Below are 22,394 nucleotides of genomic sequence, written 5' to 3' on the forward strand. Positions count from 1 at the left end.
TTATACTTGGATGGAATAGTTTGCTTACAGGGGTTTTGAAATTACTACTTTTTGTAGATTTTAGAGTGTAGAGAAATAGTTATGAGAAATAGTGTAGGTAGACCTGATTCTCCTCTGGGGCATAAAGAGAACTAGATGATTTCCTGGGGCAGCCTCACTGTGTGTGTATATATGGTTGTTCTACATTTAATAATCAGACTAATTTCAACATCTGAATTTTCTTAGATAGGGTATTTTGCAATAAATCTAATCCTGAAGTGACAGTACTATCAGTAACTGTGACATGGTTACCATTGAAGGGAAAATGTCATATTCCTCCTGCCAGGTGCAGATGGAAAAATATGCCTGTGGCTACTGCTGTTTCCTTGGCATACTATAGCAATCTGGGATCTAATACTCTTCTTACCCTCATAACACAGACTGAGTTCACAAATGGAGATGGCACTCTCTAAATGGACAAGAATACAAGTTTCATCAGTTCCTCTGACTGCTTTCTTCACCTTATGATTATTACTTGCTACCTTTTATTCAAGCCTGTGGTTATATTGCTGTTCTATATTTCCTTGTATGTGCTGGATACATCCCAAATGGGTACACATAAGCTACGTGTATTTCATTTAAGTAACTTTATTTGCTCTTCACCCGTTAACTGACAATGTATAAAAAAGGCAATGTCATGTATTTCTCTAGAATGTCAGCTAATGAAAACAGAGCGACCAAAGCCAAACACATTTATTATCAGATGTCTTCAGTGGACCACTGTTATAGAGAGGACATTCCACGTAGACACTCCGGAGGAACGGTGAGGGTTTTATTCTTTTTTTGCTTTTCATGTTCCTTACACCAAAGCCTCATCAGAGTCTCTGCTGGGCCTGCACAGCAATCAGCACTTGGAACTGTGACATTATGAGCACATCTGAGCAGTTAGTTAAAGATTTTTAAGTCAGCTTCTGTAAAATGTTATCTGAACTCATAGCTAGCATAAGAGTTGCCTGCAAGTAGGTGGAATGAGAGTGTTCAAATAAGCCAAGACTGTGTCATGATACGTCTCTGAAGTGTTGAATTTTGAACAACCAAAGCCTGGATTGAAGTATTTCCAACCTCGCTGTCTTACTCTTCCTAGTGTGCTCCTTTCTGGCGCAGAAAGCAGTATGCTTATTATAATTTATTTTGTGTTTGCTTATTAGTTTTTCTTGTTTCAAGTAAACATTCACAAACTCTTAAGAATTAACTTTTTTAATGCACGAAAAGCATGTAGAAGATATGGGATGATGTACCTTGCTAAATGTTCTATATTCTGTCTCTAATTAGATGATGGCACTGCATCTTCCCTCTGTGGACATCTGTCCTGTTGAAACTAGTACTATGATTTGGCTGTTATTGTTTTTATCAATAAATAACCAACAACTTTGCTTTTTCTGTTGTTTCTCCTTCATTAGTATATTCACTTAGAATTTTTTTTGTTCTACCTTGGTACTGTTTCTCCACCCTATCTTTCTTCTGTACTTCCGACTGCATTATTATTCAGCAATAAATATCACCAGACTCTTCCCGTCTCCCTTGCTGGATGAGTAAAAATCAGCAGGTACTGCACTTGTGTGGGGCTATAGTGTGCTCATGGGCCGGCTGGTGTGTCTGTGCTGGTCAGCCAGCACACAGAATAGCCATGGGCTCAGCTGGCCCTGCTCGTCCTTCCACAGGAACCCTCATCTGGGCCTGCCCCTCAGTGCAGCCACTGGTTTTTAGGATGCTTGTAGGAATTTAGTTATCTTTGAGGACCTTTTTTGAGGGGAATTTGGAAAAAAGTCTTTAAGTTAAGTTTTAAGAGGAGAAAAACAAAGAGTTGAATACATGATATGGTTTAATAGATCTTATTTATTTGCTGTGAAAATGTCTTGCAGGGAGGGGGAATACCAAACAGTCTCTTAAAATAGCAAGTTATTATCAGATAATATTGCATAAGAGATGCCATCCTATGCTCTGAACAAGCATGCCATCCTATGCTCTGCTCCTATACCTGGAACAAGTGTTTTCAAGTTTCCACTACTAAAATACTCACCAAATTAGAGACTGCTAATTCTTTAAATTAACCATACAGTGATCCTTTCTGGTCAGCTTCACCACCTTTAACAAAATGCAGAATTTGGAAGGAAATTGAAGTGATTAATTTATAAAAGTCTTCTGCTGCATAACATGAAAATTGAAAATAGAAGCAATGTAGCAGGTGAAAAACATTATAAACCATGTAACATATTTTTTGAGTTTCTAATAGAGATGTTGGCTCGTTCATGATAGGGAAGAATGGACAGAAGCAATCCAGGCTGTAGCAGACAGACTTCAGAGACAAGAAGAGGAGAGAATGAACTGTAGTCCAACTTCACAGATAGACAATATAGGAGAAGAAGAGATGGATGCTTCAACAACTCATCATAAAAGAAAGGTAATGACATTAAAAAATAGCTGACAGGGCTCATATGTAACTAACTTTTGTAGAATGGTCTAGTTGGGTAAAACAATATATAGGGAATAGTATTTCTACATAAATTTCAGTGTATTACAAGCATAAGGTACTTACTTGTTTTATTTCAATAAAGCTGAACTGCTCTAGTTTTATTTACTTGTTATGCTATCTGATACAGCACTTCTGAAAAACAAAGTTCAACCATTCAGGCACATGTTAACATTCTGCTTATTGTTTGACCATTATTTCATCCTTTTGTTTGTTTGCTCTTTTAGAAGTATGGTAATAAAATATCTTCTTTAGACTAGTACATTTTCCCCCTTTCTCATGCAAATAATACCCGGTACAAATTAGGTAATTTGCATGAGAAAGGTTAGCAGAATTTCACATTTAATGACCTTGTTTTTTGCTAACTGGGAAAATAACTCTGCTTTAGTTTTCAATGAAGAAGAAGAAAACAGCATTTTATTTTTTCTGCTGTCTTTCACAGGTTTTGGTTTAAATAGGAACATGTACATTGCTGGTCATAACATACCTGTGGTTGTATCTCCTGAGTCAACAGGTTAAACACACGACTTGAGGGTGTGTTTTAAAGATCTGATGCCACTCAGAAATTTGCTTATGTGTTTCCATTTTGTCCTGTGTTTCTGTATGGACTACTCTTGAAGAATGGATCTTTCAAATGGATGTCTCTCATTTACTGTGCAGAGTTGACATGACTCAAGAAACGCATTGCAATTGCATGAAAAATAATAACCAGTTTCTATAGGACTGACTTAAGTCTTTCTAGCTAAAGTGAAACCTGGAGAAAACTAAGTGGAAGTCTGGTGACAGAGCAAAATAGTCTTATAACTCACATAATTGAATGCCTTTGAATAGTGAACAGTTAAAAGAAATCATGAATGTGTCTTTACTCACAGAACATATTTTTTTGGTTGCACTATATGAAACAAGAATCATAGAAAAATCAGGAGCTGCAAACTATACCCTTTATGAATACAGCAAAGGTGTCAAAGGTAATTTTAGGTCTATCATGTCCTGACTTTTGAGAACTTGAGTTTGCAGTGAAAACAGAGTTCCTTCATGCGGTTTCATTGTATGCAGTTTTCTAACCTTTATCTGCTATAGAAAAAGGTAAAAACCAATTATGTACAGCTGTAACAATACTCTGATCATATATTGTCAGGCCGACACTGAACTTTTAGCCTTGTGGCATGGATATTTAATGACTGTGCTTCAGGGTAAAAGTTGATAAGTTGACACTAAGACAGAGGCAGCATTTAAGACGTGTCAGCCTTGTGAGAGGCAGTGCGATTATGTGGAAAGGATTTGGATTTGCTCTCGTAAAGATCTAAGCACTGTTCCAAGCCTGTGTATTCTTTTAGTGGAACACAAAACTACTGTATAACAACAAGCATTTTCAAGGTATCAAAATTAATGCTGTCTGATACAAATAGTTTATCTGGAATGTGGTTTCCTTGTACACAGTGCAGTGCGTTTTCCCATATTACAAAATGGGTTGTGGGAACAGAAGGAGGAGGAGGAGGAGGATTGATTTTGTTTCTGTCTTGCTGCTTGAGCTTTAAGAAATGCTGAAATAATACGCTGGGACAGTGCATGTACAGTGCTACAGTATATTTAATGGCTTTGGCAATAAGCCAAAAAAACAAACTCAACAAAACAAAGGTGAAATGAAAAATGATGATATTCAACATCTAATAATAGAGCAATATAATAATAATAATGATAAAAAGAAATACAATAAAAGACTTTAAAAAAATAAAATTAAAAAAACTAGAGCCAAAACTCTGAATCTCACAGCAGATCCCACTGTCAGAAGACTTTAGTGAAAGGTGCTCAGAAGTTTTTGGAATAAAAAATAATAGGTGACCATTATGATGTGGAGTTGTCACTGCCTCTGTTAATTGAAATTCTGAAAAATATCTTTTTAGAACTGTTTCTGTTTTGTAGAAGTGTTTCTGAAAGCTGTTATTTAAGCTTTTATAGGCATTAATTCAGTTATAATGACTTAGTCCATTTTTATTGCTTTTTTTTGGTATTGAATTTCTTTCCTTTCAGGGATTTTTGCACGATGTGTCCTTTCTTGACAAAAGCTTATTTTGTCACCTGATTTTACATCTAAGCCCAGTGAATTTTGCTTGTGCATGCACCAGATGGTATACATATGAGTAGAAGAGCATAATCAGATTAAGAAACAAACCAGAGAGGAGTTGGGCCTGTTCTTCTCTAAAAAGGTAGCGAAAAGAAAACAGTGTTTAGGACAGGGAACTTGATTTGAACAGACATGACAGCTATGTCCCTGGTTAGATCAGCTGGAAGAACCAAAAGCACCTTTTTTTTTTTTCAATTTTCTTTTTTAAATGGTGTCAATGTGCCATTTAAGTTTTACAGTAATAACGTCACTAAAATTGCACTGGAATAGCACTGGAAATTCTTGGCAAACTGCTAATTCTGAGTGGTATAATCATTGTGCACATCAGGAATTTAAAAAAAAAATTAGTTCCTTGGTAGGAATTTTCAACACCTGTATTAGGGTGTATTCTTTTGAACAAATCACCCACAGGAGATGGTCTGTTCAGATGGTGACCAGATACTCCTGTAGGGGAGTAAATAGCCTTTACAGAAGGCTGAACATCACACATTTCTTTGGTTAGCATAGTCTCCTGTTAGCTTCATTGCTTTTTTTTTGTTGTCGTTTACAAATTTGATTTGCGGGATGTGGGATGAGTAAAGAATAGATTTTTCAGAGAAAACCTAAAGGTTATATAATGAGGAAAAAGATTTAGAACTTGGAGTAGGGTGGGAATGAAAAACTAGGGAAAAACATGAAGGAGAAAGAGTCCAATTTTATGGGAGTCTCCAAAGTTGCTTACCAGCATCCCTCAGGTTTAGGAAGTATTTACATTTTTCCACCAGTTTTCAGTACACCCTTAGCTTTGGCATCTGTGTTTTTATCTCCCAAGGTCTTCTATTCTTTGATAGACTTCTTGAGTTACCCTGCACTGCATATCATCTCTAAGCCTTCTGCTAAGCTGCTAAAGAACGAGAGCATCAGAAGACTTTATTCTTAGAACTAACACTATCGCCATAACATGCTGTTAAGCCATGGCTCAAAATCTTGCAAACCTATTACCTTTCTCTTATAAATATACATATATTTTAAACTTATTTTCACTGAGCTTGCATCTAGATTCCTGACTGCTTTGCTGAATGTTATGTAAGCAAATTTTGGATGAACGAGTCTTTGACTAATAGGTGCCCCTAGCATCAAATCCATGTGAGTGATCAGTTGAGCCAAGATCCTCCTCCTTTGTATGGGCAAAGGGCAGCTTTTCTGAACTGGTTTTATTCAGACTCTGATGGTCCCTCTCCTAAGTCTAGCCTCTTAGAGAAGATCAGAAGTGTGGGAAAAAGTTACTCCTCTGAAGGTGCTTGTGATCCCATAAATTTGTGACTGTTAGAAGTGATAAGTTGTTACAGTCACTACCTCAGTATTCTTTATCAATAAAGCTGTCAGCCATTCTTTGTCAGGGAACACAGTCACTTGTGAGTGAAGATATGGAGGATTCTGCCCTGAATTACTCATCTTCTGCCTGAATTGTGTTTTGAAAGTGTTTTGGATTTTTTGTGGATTTTTGTCAATTTTCACTGCTTTTGCTCAAAGGCAGTTGTTTTCTGCTTGATGGTTGTCATAGAACCATCTAATAGATAACCTGACTTTCCAAAGTACTGAACGTGATAGTTGGAGAAGTCTTACCTTTAGTTGATTAAGTACAAGTGGGTCACAGATTCACATACTACGCCATGAGTCAGGAGTTATCACACATTTTACTAGTTTTTGGAAAAGTTGACCATTTAAGGATTTGTCTATGGTAATAAAGTTTAACTTGTGTAAAGTGAGTTTGCTTTAGGTAAGAATGATACTGAGTCTTTGAAATCTCTGTTACCCATATTTCTTGCAGAGATAAATGCAATTTTGTTCTTCCTGATGTGAGGTAGTTTTGGCAGCAAAATAAGATCTGTCACTGCAAAATTTCTAAGTATGTTTATGTGTGAGCATCAAGGTTACTTTGCTTAGAAGCTACCAATCAACCATTACACGGGAAAAAGATTTAATTCCTGTTGATATAGCCAGGAACTTCATATATGGAAAGCATCTTCTCCTTAATAAACCTTTGAAATACCCAGCTATCCAGGTGTTAAATAGTATGTTGAAGACCTTTTGCAGCTTTGAATTTGCAGGTTGAACACTTAAAAGCTAAGGAATTACAGCATTAATGTGGTTCATGGAACTTCAGTTTTACCTCTTATGAGAGCAGATTGCAAACTGACTCTGAGTGAAAAACTGCATAAATCATTTTCACAGTTTGTCTACAGCAAATTCAGATCCACAGTAATAGCATCATACACTTGAGCTTAAAGGAATAAATAATTTTAGAAGGAAATTTTCCCCTTTATTCTTTCTCACGAGCAACGATATTTTGCTGCCACTATTTGTGATTGCACTCTAGGGATCTGCCCGATACCTCTACACTTGGAATTTGTATGAGCTTTGTAGGCACTGGTAGAAGTATTTCTGGTAGAGATGAGGAAACTATTATTTTCCATTGTGGAAAATACAAGTAGGAGTTTACCTGAAACAACAGTATTCAACAAAGCAGCCTGAGGCCACAACTACTGATAGAATGAGACACTGAGAAGATGAAAGATAAGGCATGATCTTTTTCTCATATCTAACAGGATTAAGTATGTTTAACTTAGCAAAACTGGGACTTGGAGTATAATTACTCTTTACAAATGTTTTGAGGTATATTATTCACAAAGGAAGGAAGGTTCTTGATACGGCAAGACAGTACTTTAAAAAGAATAAGTGAGTATTGTTTTTCAGAATTTTTAACTGCTTTTCTCAACGTTCCTGGGTTGCAGCACGACAAAACTCGATGGTCTTGTGGCGCTGCAACCAAGCCAGTAACACAGCACACTGAAAGATGTGCTGTAGAAACACACAGTGGAACCCAGTGATTGGCCAAAGAAATTCTGCTGGTACAAGGCAACCTTGTGCAGTCACTGCATTCTCAGTATTGTGCTGGTTTTTCTCTACTTCCTCATCTTTACATCTAAGGCATGGACCAAAGAGTTGATGCTTCTGAACTGGCTGTGAAACGAACTTGTACAACTAAGATGATTATTGACTCGAACTTTGGGCTCATGAAAGTGACTAAACTGCTTTGGGATCTGAGATCATCTGGGCATATTCTTACTATGTGTGACACTCCTGTTGTCAGTAAACCTACTAGACTCAAATTGTCTGTTGGTGGAACCAGCTCTTGAATGTACTATGTTTAGCCTGGAAAACTAGTGCAATAATAGAGTCATATGAAAGATGAAAATTTGCCATCTCTTCCTTTTCAGAGCCAGATTGATTAATGTAAATACCATTTACATTACAATGTAAATACCATTTATATTATTTGCATTATTATATAATGTAAATAATGTAACCTGTACAAAAATTTTAAAAAGTCTACCTCTAGCGGCTATTGTTGAATCTTATGGGTATAATATTTCAGTGAGGATTGTGTATGCTTCAAAAAAGCCATCAGTGCTATGTTTGGTGTTATGCAAAACCTACTGATTTGTTTGTGTGTCCCTGATAATACAGGAGCTGATGAACCTTCTTAGATGTGGAACGTTCACGAAATGCTGGGATAGGCTGAGACTTCGTTTTGTGTGTGCTTTGTAAAAATAAGTGTGTGTAGTATACTGTGCAGTACTTGACTTTAGAGAACTGTAATAATACTGTTGAACAACTTATCCTGATGGTTTAATGACAACAGTTAGTTGCCTTCTTTGCCTCAGTCTTCAATATCAAGACCAATGTTCTCTGGGTACCCAGCCCCCTGAGCTGGAAGAATGAATCCCCCATAATCCAAGGGGAGATGTTCAGTGATCTGATACATGCTGTAGTGTGTCCAGAGAGGGGCAATGGAGCTGGTGAAGTGTCTAGAGCAAAGTCATATGAGAGGCGGCTGAGGGAACTGGGATTGTTTAGCCTGGAGAAAAAGAGTCTCAAAGAGGACCTTATTGCTCTCTACAACTACCTGAAAGGAGGTCTTAGCCAGGAGGGGTCGATCTCTTCTCCCAAGTAAGAAGTGATAGGATGAGATAAAACGGCCTCAAGTTGCTCCAGGGGAGGTTTAGATTGGATATTAGGAAAAATTTCTTCACTGAAAGAGTTGTCAAGCATTGAAACAGGCTGCCCTGGAAAGTGGTGGAGGCACCTTCCCTGGAGGTATTTAGAAGACACGGCAAGATATGGCACTTAAGTACATGGTTTAGTGGTAGTGCTGGGTTAACAGTAGGATTTGATGATCTTAAAGGGCTTTTTCAGCCCAAACAAATCTGTGATTATGAACTTAATAGAAGTGGACCTATTTTTGTAAACTGTTCTTATTGTGTTGAGAACAACATTTGGTTATATGTTGGAACTGGATAGCATAAGTCTTGCTAATCCTTGTTCTTTGCTCCTTATAGACAATGAATGATTTTGACTATTTAAAACTACTGGGCAAAGGCACGTTTGGCAAAGTTATCCTGGTCCGAGAGAAGGCTAGTGGCAAATACTATGCTATGAAGATTTTGAAAAAAGAAGTCATTATTGCAAAGGTAAGGAAGGTTATAGTTTTAATATTGGGTCATTTTAAAGAATGGAATAATCAATATTTAATACATAAGGTGTATTTGATTTTTGATGGTAACTTAGTTTGATAGAAGTATGCTTGTATTTTCAGAAAACAAGAATACAAAAAAAATATGTGTACCAGTTTTGCATGCCTTTTTCCAGTCTTTTATAATCAGACTGTGCTAAAACACTGAGGGAGTTCACTGGGCAAGAAGATAGTGCAATCCAAGTTTAAACAAGAAAAAGTGAATTGTAGGATATGTTAGATACTTTTTTTCTAAGTTAATTGCAGGTTTATTCAGATAAAATCGTTTAATTTAATGGGCCTGTGCTTCGTTCCTGCCATGTTATATTAGATTGCTATGTATGGGGCTAACAATTCCGTTTTTTCAGTTTTTGAAATGTAAGGAAAGTCTGAAGTTGATGTCTGAAGAAGTAGTTTAAACTGGCATTGTCCAGTCACTTAAACTTGTTAAGTGTTACTAGCCCTTGTGCTTGCTCATAATATCACTTAAGTTTAAAGTTAGATCATCTACTCTGAGCTTTGTTTCTAGCAATTCTGAAGTTTTGAATCCCACTTGTGCAGAACAAGTTGAAAGCAAGAAACCTACACGCATTTATCAACATGAGACACAATTAAAAATAATCCCATTTGTTAAGTGAGGAGGTTTTGAGGGATGCAGATCTGACTGGGATTTTTGAATGCTTGAGGCTAACTATCAGTATCCATAAAAACTGGATGTGAATGGGAACTACTGTGTTTTACATACATTATATTTTAAAATATCCTTCATATTTTTCTAGTTTTCCCATTGACCTATGAAAACAGAGCTTACAAGAGTTTTGCAATCTATCTCTATGTTCATTTGTCTGTCACTCACTTTCTAGTAACTTTTGAATGAGTTGATCAGTTTTGATTAAATTTGATAGAGGAGTAGAAGCCTCAGACAGTTATATTTCCTTGAGTTTCATTAAAACCAGCCCTGTATTAGGCAGAGAGGCTTAAACTTAAGTCTTCAGCAGTGAAGAGACTGACCTGTGAGTTGTGTGTGCCCTTAGCAGCTGTGTTGTGTGCGCTGGCAGGCTAGTCAGCATGTATATGGCTTGGACTAACAGGAACAGAGTGTGTCCTTCTTCATAATCAGGACATACAGGAAGAAAAGAGGGTATTGCTTCTGCATTCTCTTGATTCTGCGTGGGAAGGAGCATCTCAGTAGTCCTCCTTTTAAGACATGGCAACAAACTCTGTGGGCTACCCTGTGGGTCTGAGAGTCTCCTTGGCTGCTGTGTGCTGTAGCCCAGTCTCCATCCTGACAACCAGAACACTGGTTCTGCTCACCCCTGGCACCTGAGGGGTCCTCAGGGGAGTCTTAGATCAGACTCCTGTGACATCCTTTTCTGCTGCTCGTTTATATCCTTCCAGCCTTCAGAACATTTCAGCTTATTGCTTTGTATCAATAACATACAAAACAGATGTTTGAATTTTAGGGTTTTTCCATTTACTTTTCTGGCTGCTACAATATCAGGGACTTTTTAGAAGGGTTAAAACTGGTTATTGGATAACTTCGTCTCTGATGAGCAAAAATTCTTGTTCATAGAAGTATGTATAAAGCAAGAGTGATTTTGAAGAAATCAGAGATACAACTGTTTGTTGATCTGTTTACTTGAAAACAGAAAGGTAGACTAGATTGAACAGAACCTGGCACTACCTAAAGCAGACCAGGTTTTTCTGCCTATTTGTAGACTAGCAAGAAGATTGTGTGAGGAAAGATGCCTTTCATCCTGTGAAGAAAATGGAAGCACCACAGTCTTTGAAATTTTACTTCCTCAGAACTGGAATTTTGTTTTGAAGGGAGTCCCCCAAGTTTTCCATAGTACACTTCTATATTGATAAGAAACTGATGAAAGAATAAAAAATAGGCTTTTTTAGGCTTTTTTTTTAAACCATACTTAGATCTTTAGAAGTGAAGTGCTCATGTTTTTTTCCCTATTGTCACTAAAATACCAGTTTTTCTACTCCTTCCTAAACTAAAAACAAAGCAGACTTGAGTTTGAATTTAGCTATCTGGCGCAGTCAGCGTGTGATCATGCCATGGGGATTTATCAATTTATCAGTTTAATTCTGGAGATCAGTGCGAATAGATCTGCAGTCCCAACTCAGACTGTAATGTGATGTAATATACATTCTAGAATCATAGAATGGCTTGCATTGGAAGGGACCTAAAAGATCACCTAGTTCCAAAACCCCTCCTATGAACAGGGACACCTTCCTCTAGACCAGGTTGCTCAAAGCCCATCCAACCTGTCCTTGAATACTTGCAGAGATGGGGCACCCACAGCTTCTCTAGGCAACCTGTTCCAGTGCCTCACCGCTCCCACAGTAAAGAATTTCTTCCTAAGGTTTAATCTAAATCTCTCCTCTTTTAGTTTAAAACCGTCCCCCCTTGTCCTATTGCTACTTGCCTGTGCAAAAAGTAGCTCTACAGAAGGTCTAACAGCATACTGAGGCAGAAAAGTGGTGCATTGACAGCTGTATAGCATCTGCCCAGTTCAGACTAAATCTGTTGATCCTAAATTTTCATGACAGATTAATATTACACTTACCAGGAAATTGCTACCAGTATTACAAACTCCTGAGGCAATGCCAGAAAAACTGCCCATTGCCAGCTTTTTATACTGCATATCTGGTGAACTACAGAGGTTTAAAAATAAAAAAACTTTTAAACTTGCTTTTTTCCTTAAAGTTTTTTTTGTTTATTTGTTTTCCCCCTAGTATGTGGTTGCAGTGTATATACTCAGTGTTGCACTGCTATTCAGCTAAATGGCATCATAATTGATTACCACTAACTCTGTTGTTGTTTAGCTTCCTATTTTGACAATTTTTAAAGTCTATTTTGAAACTCCTGACATCTGTGTTTACTTTCCAGTTTAATAATACCTTATCTTCAGAGCATCGTCTCATAATTATGTGTAGTACAATAATGTTATATTGGTATTATTTGTGGCAATAATAAAGTGTACTCTGACTAAATATATTTACTTCTGCAGGATTACGGTTGAAGTTTGAGTCACACTAGGCTAGTCTTTACTTCTGTGTAATATAAAGCTCAGTGGTAGCTTAGCGCTACAGGAAATGGCTAAACCAGCCAAGTAACTCTCAGGCTTTTCAGGCCTGGCCCCTGGCAGCCTGGGGAGGGGGATTCACAGTAGGTATTACATGCAGAATTGCATAAAATGGCTGTGTATTCATAATGTGAACTCCCTAAGAGCTGTGTTTTCTCCCTAGTCTTAGGCAGCTGTTCGTGTTGTAGGGCAGGGTAAGCCCTCTGCCCATCATCCTCATCCCCTCACCCCTGTACAGCTCTGCTCTCTGCAGACCTGGTGGTGTGAGTGGCCACAGCCGTGCCCCTGGGGCCTTCCCCTCACCTGCCCAGGCTCCTTTGCCCCCTGTGTGGTGCCCACCCAAGGGGATGGTGAGAGGGGAGAGTCTGTGGAAGGAGTAGGGGATAAGAGCGAGTGAGCTTCCCAGGAAGCTAACCAGGTTAGTTTCCTTCTCTCACTTTGGCATAGGGCTTGTTTTAATCTTCTCTCTTCAGGCTCACAGACAGGCAAGTGTAACTGTCTCTCTCCAAATTGCCTCTTTCCCCAAGTGTGGCTGAAAATGAGTTGGGGATTGTGTGGACATCTCCCACCTCCTGAGGATGAGGAGAATGTCCTCAGGAAAGGAGGTCATCCTGGTCAGAGGAGCACTGCTCACCGCCAGGCTCCTAAGGACAGCCTGGGTGGATAAAAACAAAACCAACGCCAAACCAAGTGAAAGTTTAAAACCAGAAAAACTGACTGTGTGTGACACTGGGCTAAATGAGGACTGGTTTTTATATTTGCCTGTCAGTTACTCCATGTGTATGCATCTTGCAAATTGGTTCCGTCTCTCTATAGATTCATTGTTCGGGTGATTCGTACCAGAACTGTGAAGTTGTGATGACTATATTTTTAAGATGTCAAATACAATATTATAATTTCTTCCTTCCCTGAATCAAGACTTCACTTTAAAACAAGAAAATAAGAAAACCAAATAAAAATAATGTTAATTTTTTTTTTGGCAAACTTAAATATTTTCTCAAAAAATGTGAAGGTTCATTCGTTTTTCAAAACTGTACTGTAACTTTCTCTTTTTGAAGTGTTGACCTTTTTCTTGTAATTAATTAAATAACAGTTTTGTATCTTAACTCAGACCTACTTCTTCTACTCTCTATTTCTCAGGATGAAGTGGCTCATACACTTACAGAAAGCAGAGTATTGAAAAACACCAGACACCCTTTTTTAACAGTAGGTATTGGAGACTAGTTTTAAGTACATTAGCAGGTCATTTTCGACATCCATTATGAATATATTTTACAAACAAATTTTGAAGTCTTTCGCAGGATGATTTGTAAACAAGCAGTAGCTCTCTGGTGCCTATGATATCCTTTATCAGGATATGTAATTAAAAGTTCAGAAATAATGTTTCTAATAAGTTTGTAAAGCTTAATTGCACTGAAAACAAATTTAATTGTAGAATGTAACTTGTGCAATTTTTATATATGAACACTTTTAAAATAAAAGCTATTGATGTCACCGAGTGTAATTTATTTTTACCAAGAAAACTTAATTAAGAATTCAGCAAAACAATAAAAATAACTATTTGTTCAACATAAGTAGCCCATAGAGCCACAAAGCTCAAGTTCTAGCCCCACTATCTTTGTCTTCACATGGTTAATAATTAATAGAGGGAAAATACAGAAAAGAAGATGAAAATTTTGAGACTTATGAGAAATTATGGTTAAGTTTACAACTGGCTTTCTTCTGTAGAATTAATTCTCATTCCACTTCTATGAGAATATATTAGAAAATATTTTCATTTATTTCAAAATATGATTAGTACATTGTTAAGACAGGGAAATATCTTTTTTTTTTTTGGTATTAAAATGTCAAAGTATAGCATAGAAGCTTTCCTTTTTAGAAACACAAACCTTTTAGAAAGCAGAGGATTGCATTTACATTGCTTGGCCAAAATATTCTGGGAAATTCAGTCCAGGGAAAAGAGATTCTGTAATGTTTCTTAAATTACAGTGTAAAGGTAAGCAGGAGTAGCCCTACCTCCAGTCAAATAATGTAACAATGTTAACTGCAGTTGTATCTTTTTATCTTTCTGTTATTCTAAAACAAGTATGAGAAATGCAGAATTTAAGTCACATGAGTCTCCTTATGCTTCTTACATGTAGTTCTACTGAATTTCCTTTCTCTTAGGCTGTCTTCACCTGTAGATTTTGTATGATATCATTTTTTCCAATCAAAATGAAATCAACATTGATAAGTCAAAAATTAACATCTGTTACAACTTTAAAATGATATGTAAATAAATATATTAATTTGGCACTCAGTGTTTTTAATATTCCATAGTATGTGAAACTGGAGAGTCCTTGCTTTGGAAATAAAAGCAGGCTGGAGGTTAAGATCACTTTTAAGATTTCATTTAGGAGAAATTAAAAAGAATATTATAATTTCTCTCTTCGTGGGCATTGTGGAAGTGGGGGTCATAAAATAAGATGAGTGGGAATAGCTGATACCGTGTATGGCAGTAAGAAATGTAGTATAAACCTGTCTGTTTTAGTAACCATTTATTATTTTATTGTGACAAACATGATGTTTTCATGTCAGCGGCCATGTGGCAGAGGTGAGGAAAGACTTGAAAGTTTTTGTGTTAATTCATCTCAAATTCCAGATGGGAGATTACACTTATTACTCTGAAAGTTCTCACTAAAGTCAGAATTTTCTACTTAAAAAGATAAAATTAAATTTTGTTACAGTTTTAAGTACAAGAAATTGGGTTAATACAAGATGATAATTGGTTTGATTTTGCTGTTTTCTTTGCAAGTCCTTGAAATATTCCTTCCAGACAAAGGATCGTTTGTGTTTTGTGATGGAGTATGTCAATGGAGGAGAGGTAAGTTTAAGAAAGATGTTTTGCACTTGTAATGGTGATACTGTCACTGGCTTACACTTTAAAGGTTATAATTTTTCTTGCCTTTTTTGCTTTCTGGTAAATTTGAAGGGCTTTTAAAAAAAATTTGGAACTGTTTTATGTAAAAAACAGCAGTTGACATGTTTTATGTCCTTGCTGTCAAAACCACTTCCTATTTTGGAAAAATTAGACTCCTGTATAGTGAAAGATAACTTCATGGTAGTGAAATAATTGCAAATAGCTTGCTTATTGGTTTTTTTCATTAAGCATGTTATAACACGTTCTGGCATGAAACAATCATAATCTAGTGTAAACAAGCAAAACCAGTGTTGACTAGTCTTACTTTTGTCCTAATATGAAATATGTGCTTTCTTTGCTGTAGCTATTGCAAAAATCTATCGGAAAAGAGTGGAGCATTCATATTTTTCAGTACTTCTATCCCCTTCACTTGCTGTGTACTCTGGAAATTTCAACTACAACACTGAACTTCTTAGAGTGTTGTTAGCTTTTAAGCTGTTGCTGTCCTCCAGCTGTTTACTAAAGAATGAAATATCAAAAGTGATACCCAGCAAATGGAATTAGAGAACTGCAATCTAAGAAGACTTTTATCTACCTTTTAGATGCTGTTTGCTATTCAGATTGTGTCTCATTACAACATGAACTAGGGGATTTTCCTTACTTTGTCTGCTATATGCTGCATGATAATATTAAAGGGCTAAGTGTTTTCACTAGTTTTTTTTTTTTTTTCTAATATTAGAAAACTGTTTCTTCATTCAGGAATTTCTTTGGCATGATGTTTTGCATTATGCTTTTGATGTCTTCTCCTGCAATAAAACTGTCTTCAGATATAACCCTAACGCCTAAACACCCCCAAAATGCCCATCTTGCAGTTGTTGCTCTGGCAGTTTGTCAGTCTGAGGCCCACTTGGATCTTGACTTGTTCTTGCCTGTCGTCTACCAGCTATGGCTAAATATGGTGCTATATGGTTCTCATATGGCAGGATGGCTTATTTGACTCAATATGTATAAACCCAGTTCTGGACATCACAGGCATTGAACCAGACACAAAGATCTCCCTCAGCAGTAATGGGATAACAGCCTTCTCTTGGACACTCAGCTGGCTTATTTGACATTGAACTTATGTCACCAATACTAAGTCAGTGCTATCTGCAATGAGTTTTAAGTGTTGCCTTATAAACTAGCTATTCTTCATAGTTTTCTCTATGTAAAGCCTTATTGTATTTCTGTAATCTCTGGGGATACACTCTGAATGTATGTTTTTAACATCAGCCTATTATTTAGCTATTAATCTTTTTAAAAGGTACCTTTCTTTCCTATTTGAATGCAGAGCAGAGCACCTAGAGGATGTTTTCAATTACTTTCTTATGACTGAGGATACTCTGCCACTGTATTTTGATCAATGCATTTCTCTGGATTGGGTGGTGCAACTTTGTGGCTACTGCTGCAAGCATCTTGTATCATGAATGTCTCGGTGGCAGTCTGCTTTTGCTTATGGGATTTGAATAATTGCAGTGTATTTTTCCAAGATTGGGTTGCTTTTTTCCAGGTATGATGCTTCAGGTATGATGTCAGTCTTGCTCATGTTCTTTGCTGATGGTTCCCTAATTCAGCAAGCTAACTGTAGATTTTTGCCACAGTGGGAAAATAATGGCTTTTTGGAATAGGCAGTTTTCTTTGAAGATTTGCTTATGTGCTTCTCTTTGACTAGAGATCTAGAATAGTAAGTTGGACAAGCTCTCTTTTCTAATAGCAGAATCTTTAATCTTACCAAATTTTCTTGTGAATTTCAGACTTTAGTCACTGTCTGCTAAGAAAAATACAGAGGACTTCATATTTGTAAAAATAGCCTTGTTATTAACTCAGAGCTACTAAAAGTAAGCTGCACAAAGTTTAGCCAGCATTTTAACCTATATGATACACAGACTTTTTTCTTTTGCTGCTTCCCTCTACTATTCTGCCTGTGTTCCAAGGAAGTTTCATTTCCTTAGACTGTTTTCTGACTGTCGAAGGTGTTGAAAACTCATCTTTTAGTTATATCCTTCCAGTAGGAAATTGACTGTGGCTGTACCATGTTGCTTTTGATTCTCTCCAGTGCTGTACTGCCTTCAGTGTGTTTCTGTTTAAAATTCCTTTAGATTAAAGATTTCTTTTTAGTTAAACTGCTGTGACTGAGTCGGTTGGTTGGGAATTTTCATGGATTATATCTGTCAGGAGCACTATTACCCAAACAGTTCTCCAGATGAAGGAGTTCTTGAAGTTTTGATACGTATTCTTGACTCTTACCTAAATGCCACATTTTAGGCTTCTGCCCTAGTACAGGTAGGTGTGGTCAGTACTAGGAGTCTTCAGTTCCTCTTGCTATAGCTAGAAAGGAAACAGTCAAGGAAGGGGTCACTAAATGTCATTCTGGAGGAGAAGAAATTGTAAGCAAGAATCTTCTGTATCTATAAAAAATCTAGATCCGTGTTAAATGTAATATCCCACTAGAATAGTAAAAAGCTATCTTTGCCTTACTTTGCCTATGTGACTTAAAATTAATTAGGCTCCGTTAATAAGAGAACACATTACAATGAAAATGGAACTGCATCAGATTTCCTGGTCTGTGTGTGTGCTTTTTTTACAGTGTACAAAGTATTACAGCGAAGAATTCCCTTTTAACTTCCTTTTTTTTAAAACAAAGCATATTATGTACATAAATACAGTAAAGAAAAAACATTAGAGGATTTTTTCAAGTGGATTATTCAGATGGAAATATGTTTTCCTTATACTAACAACTTTTTTTCACACAATCACAGAATATGCCAAGTTGGAAGGGACCCACAAGGATCATAAAGTCCTGCTTAAGACCCAATCTTGAAATAATTGTGGACTGAAAGCTAAATTTTTTCTTTTTTTGTTTTTCTGTTGGACTCTGTGGATGAAATGTTTACCAATGTCTATTGATCATAAACTATGTTGTAGTATAGAGCTATAGGAGGATACTTCTGCCATTGTGATTACTTCTCAATACCTTTGTTACTGAAGAAATTACATTAAAGTAGCCTTAAGATATTGAAAATTGATTTTGGGTAAAAAAATTAATCTGGCTTAGCTGAAATGACCAAATGGCTCTTTATTGTTGGGGAATAATTTTCAAGTGTATGTTTCCCATTTTTTATTTCAAGTATTTTGTTTTAAATGTTGAGAAGCATTTAGGAATGAAATCTATTACATACATTACTCTGCAGAGTACACTGGTTCAGCTGACTGATAAGTTCATTAACTTCCTTGCTCTGCATTTTAAGGATAATTCCAGATTCCATACTTTGTAACCAACTTAATTGGTAATTATGTGTATAACAAAACTAGACTCTAAAATTTGTTCAGATGGTTTCTCCACTCAGAGAATTCTGAATCTCTGTTCCTCTTGGCATTTTTGTTTCACAGCTCTTACTTCAATTCATTAGGCAGGAGAGAACTAAATGGTTTGTTGTAATTGAACAAGTGCTGTTACTGTCTAGAAAAAAAAAGGCAGAGGATGTACAAGCTACCTAACAAAAAATAAGTAAATGAGAGAATGTTCCTTAGCCTAAAATTATGATAGTCCAAGATAAAGGTGCTACATTTCTTTGAGTATAGAACGTACCTAGAAGCAATATGAAGTCTGAAACAATAAAAAAATAATTCAAAATTTCAAGGCTGCCACTGAGAGTACTTTGCGAAATCAACAGTCAAATATAAAATGCAGAGCTAAGTAAACCCAGTACCAGAGTAGGAGCCAGACATACAACTTAGAATATGCCAAGTAAATCACTAGCATGTGTAGAAGTTTAACGTATCAATTGATACAAGGTTATGTCTTTTATATATTTGTCATACTTGGATCTGCAGGTGAATATACTTTTATGTTTGATGCTTGTTAAAATTTTTTCATTAGGAAAAAACCTCATGGCAACATTGTTGTTCAGTTTTTAAAGGCATACCAGGAAATTCGTAGCTCCAGTCTTCACTGTAATAATCACACCCTCGTGTATGCCATAAAACTGTTATGTGCAAAATGGCTTTCTTTGTGCCAAACCTATTTCTATTGCAATTCCAATTGCTTTATAGCACATATTTAATAACTGTAAGTCAATAAATAGTGCAAATGTTGGAAACATTTTTTATAACCTTCAATCAACTTTCTTCTTTTCCTTCTCTGACTTAATAAACGTAATCTTCCAGTCCCGACAATTGTAAATAGAACATGGTGACAGAATTATTCCAAAATACTGAACCAACTAAATAATTAGCTGAAAATAATGATGTAATCTCCTGCTCTCCCTATTATAATTTTAGAATCTGCTTTAGTACTTTTAGCATATATCTGAGTGTATGAATGCACTTGAAACCTGCATTTTTATATCTAAATGTACATTCTTCATTCAAAGGTAGATGTATGGTTTGGTGACAACTCAGATGCTAAAATAATATGAAGAAGAGTGACTGTAGTGTCACATATATATTAAAATAAACTGACTCAGGAACTCATAGTTTCTTTGGCAATCACAGAAGGGTTGTTAGTTTTTTCTAGCAGGTCATTTTATGTTGAAGTTAGTATTTTTAGTTAAAATAAATAGTTTTGTTGGAAATAAACACTAAAGAAAATAAATTTTTCCTATGTTAACTTTTCAGGTTATCAACTCTCAGGTTTTGGTTGGGATACTTTAAGTAGAAACTAATACAGCTGCATTGCCGACAAGTATCCTGAGGTTTTAGAATTTTCTAAGACTGCTGCTCAACTACTGGATTAGTCTATTTCATAGAGAAAATGGCAATAATCCTTTAGCATAGAAATGAATGTAGGGCTAACAGGAAGTTATAAATTTTTTGATTGTGTTGACCTCTATTTTTAATTACTTTTAATCCATCAAAACAAATAAAACTCTTAAAAATGAGTGGCATTAGGCCATTATTTATGAAAGAGATCACAAACCAGACATAAATGCATAAATTACATACATTTTTATATTTTTCTTTGTTTGGATGAAATTCTACTTAGTGGTATCTCTTATTTAAATATTGCAAAAATATGTGAAAAAGACCACACAAATTGGGAAATTTGTTTGTTCTTTTCCCAGTTTTGTAATATGTGAGGGACATCATGAAGTCAGACTTAGTTGCTTAGTCTGGATGGGTCTTGTGTTGGCATTGGCTGTTAAGCAGGTGCAGTCCAGAGAGCAAGTTACTACAGGGAGGGCTGATGTCACCATCAGGGATTGGTGCTTAAACAGGGAAATGAGCAACAGGAGCGGTAGGCACTCCTACAAAATAATGATCCTCCTCATCATGCAGGTATGCCATTTTTATACAGGATGCCTTGACAATTGGAAAAGAAATTAAAAGGGGAATACAGGTACAATGAACAAAAATGAAATACTTTCTTTAAATCATAGTGCAGTTTCTGTTTTCTGTGAAGTCTCTGCTTATACAGATATATGCTGCCAAAAGGCTTCGTTTACTGAAAGGTTTGTTTAGGTTAAGAATAAGGTGATACAGCTATTTTGAATTACAACTGTCAGGAAAGAAGCTGAGTTCTAATTCATAGCAGTGACTTTTTAGTTACATTTTGAAAAGTCACGGAATCATCAAGGTTGGAAGAGACCTGCAAGACCATTTAGTCCAACCATCAACCTAGCTCCACCATAACCACCCGTTAAACCATATCCCCGAGTACCACATCCAGAAGTCTACCTGCTGAAAATAGTTGCAGTAATTCCTCCGCTGTTCTGTGCCACATGAATAGAGTGTGTATTTCCTACAGACATAAAGTAGGTGGTAGTAAGGATGGATTAATCACATAATTGTTTTTTTGATTGGTTAGCTTTTGGGATTTTTTTTTTTTACCTACCTTGTCATTTTAGAATTCTAATCTACTTGATCCTTTTAGCTGTGAAAATAAAAAAGCTGCATTGTTGTTATGGATTTTACTGTCTATGTCTAATTTATAAATGATAACATTGTCTGTATTTTTGTTTTGTTGATTGTTAGCTCTTGTGGTAAATCCAAAAAAGTTGTAACATGGCCCATTTTTAAGCAGAATACAGAAATATACTCACTAATCTTTGCTGGAGGACTTACCCAAACTTTCTTAACACAGTAAATGAAACTTGCCATTTTGGAGAACATTTGGATTAAATAGCCAATTGTGCTTTTTTAGATGTTGTTCCAAGTTCTGAGGGTGATATTTTATCCATTAAGATGCTGACAACCTTACAGAGCTTCACCTCACACTTTTTCATTGCAGCTGAAATTACTGGCAATATGTAATGATTAGTATTTTTCACTGAAAGACTTCAGTTGAAGAAGTGTCTGTGAAGTGATGTTACTTATAAAGTATTAAAGAAGAGACAAAACCTGCAAAGAAATATTTACATCGTAGCAAAGAAATACACTAAATACATAGATTTATTTTTATAAGCTCTAAGCAGTTGTTTATTTCCTTTTTCTAGTGACTGTGATATTGCTAGCAGTATGAATGTGCTGTTTTTGTAAAATGCCCGTTCACCTGTTCAGTCGAAGTCTGTTGAAGAGCTAGACTTTTTTCAGTTCAAAGAAAGGTTACTAAAGTCCTGAAAAACATAAAGCGGAACCAGAGTCTAGGTATTTTAGTGGTATCTTCCAGTGGCTTAAAGCAAAATTTCAAGGAAGTGGTAGAGGGAGAAGTACAGAATGACACTGTTGCATACTATTTTTTTTCCCTCTGGTAACTGAAGGTTAAATGAGTAGCAAGCAGAATGCCTTAAACAAGATTGGTATATTGATTAAAACGCTGATTTAACAGCTCGCTTTCTCCCTTTGGAAACCTGGAAAAGATAAGCCAGCTGCTGTCTAAGAGTGCTGAGTGTCCACTGAGAGTACACTATCTATCATCACAATATGGTGATGAGAGGTGTTTTATGTTTGTGTTAATTTCCCCCACTAAATCAGTAATTATTACAATCCTGTCCCTGCTGTTTACCCTGCAGCTGTTTTTCCATTTGTCGAGAGAGCGGGTGTTCTCAGAGGACCGCACACGCTTCTATGGTGCAGAAATTGTCTCTGCCCTGGACTATCTGCATTCTGGGAAGATTGTGTACCGTGATCTCAAGGTAAAAAAAGAAAGGAAAAAACTAATCAAATTTTTGTTTTTGCAGAGACTATGGGGACAAACACAAAGTAATTATAAGGTTGCACTATTCAGAGTT

The 22,394-nt window shown here is 36.3% G+C and overlaps 1 protein-coding gene across 2 annotated transcripts in view; it reads left to right on the forward strand.

The window, feature by feature from the left end:
* AKT3 (AKT serine/threonine kinase 3) overlaps positions 1-22,394 on the forward strand; it is a 150,525-nt gene that overhangs the window by 88,368 nt on the left and 39,763 nt on the right. For both annotated transcript variants that reach the window (XM_064648682.1, XM_064648681.1), the window contains exons 4-9: positions 691-802; positions 2,296-2,440; positions 9,017-9,148; positions 13,428-13,493; positions 15,082-15,150; positions 22,176-22,298. In XM_064648682.1, coding sequence (XP_064504752.1) covers positions 691-802; positions 2,296-2,440; positions 9,017-9,148; positions 13,428-13,493; positions 15,082-15,150; positions 22,176-22,298 — 647 coding nt within the window. The remainder of the gene's footprint in view (positions 1-690; positions 803-2,295; positions 2,441-9,016; positions 9,149-13,427; positions 13,494-15,081; positions 15,151-22,175; positions 22,299-22,394) is intronic.

Source organism: Pseudopipra pipra, chromosome 3 (assembly GCF_036250125.1).
Source record: "Pseudopipra pipra isolate bDixPip1 chromosome 3, bDixPip1.hap1, whole genome shotgun sequence".
NCBI lineage: Eukaryota > Metazoa > Chordata > Aves > Passeriformes > Pipridae > Pseudopipra > Pseudopipra pipra.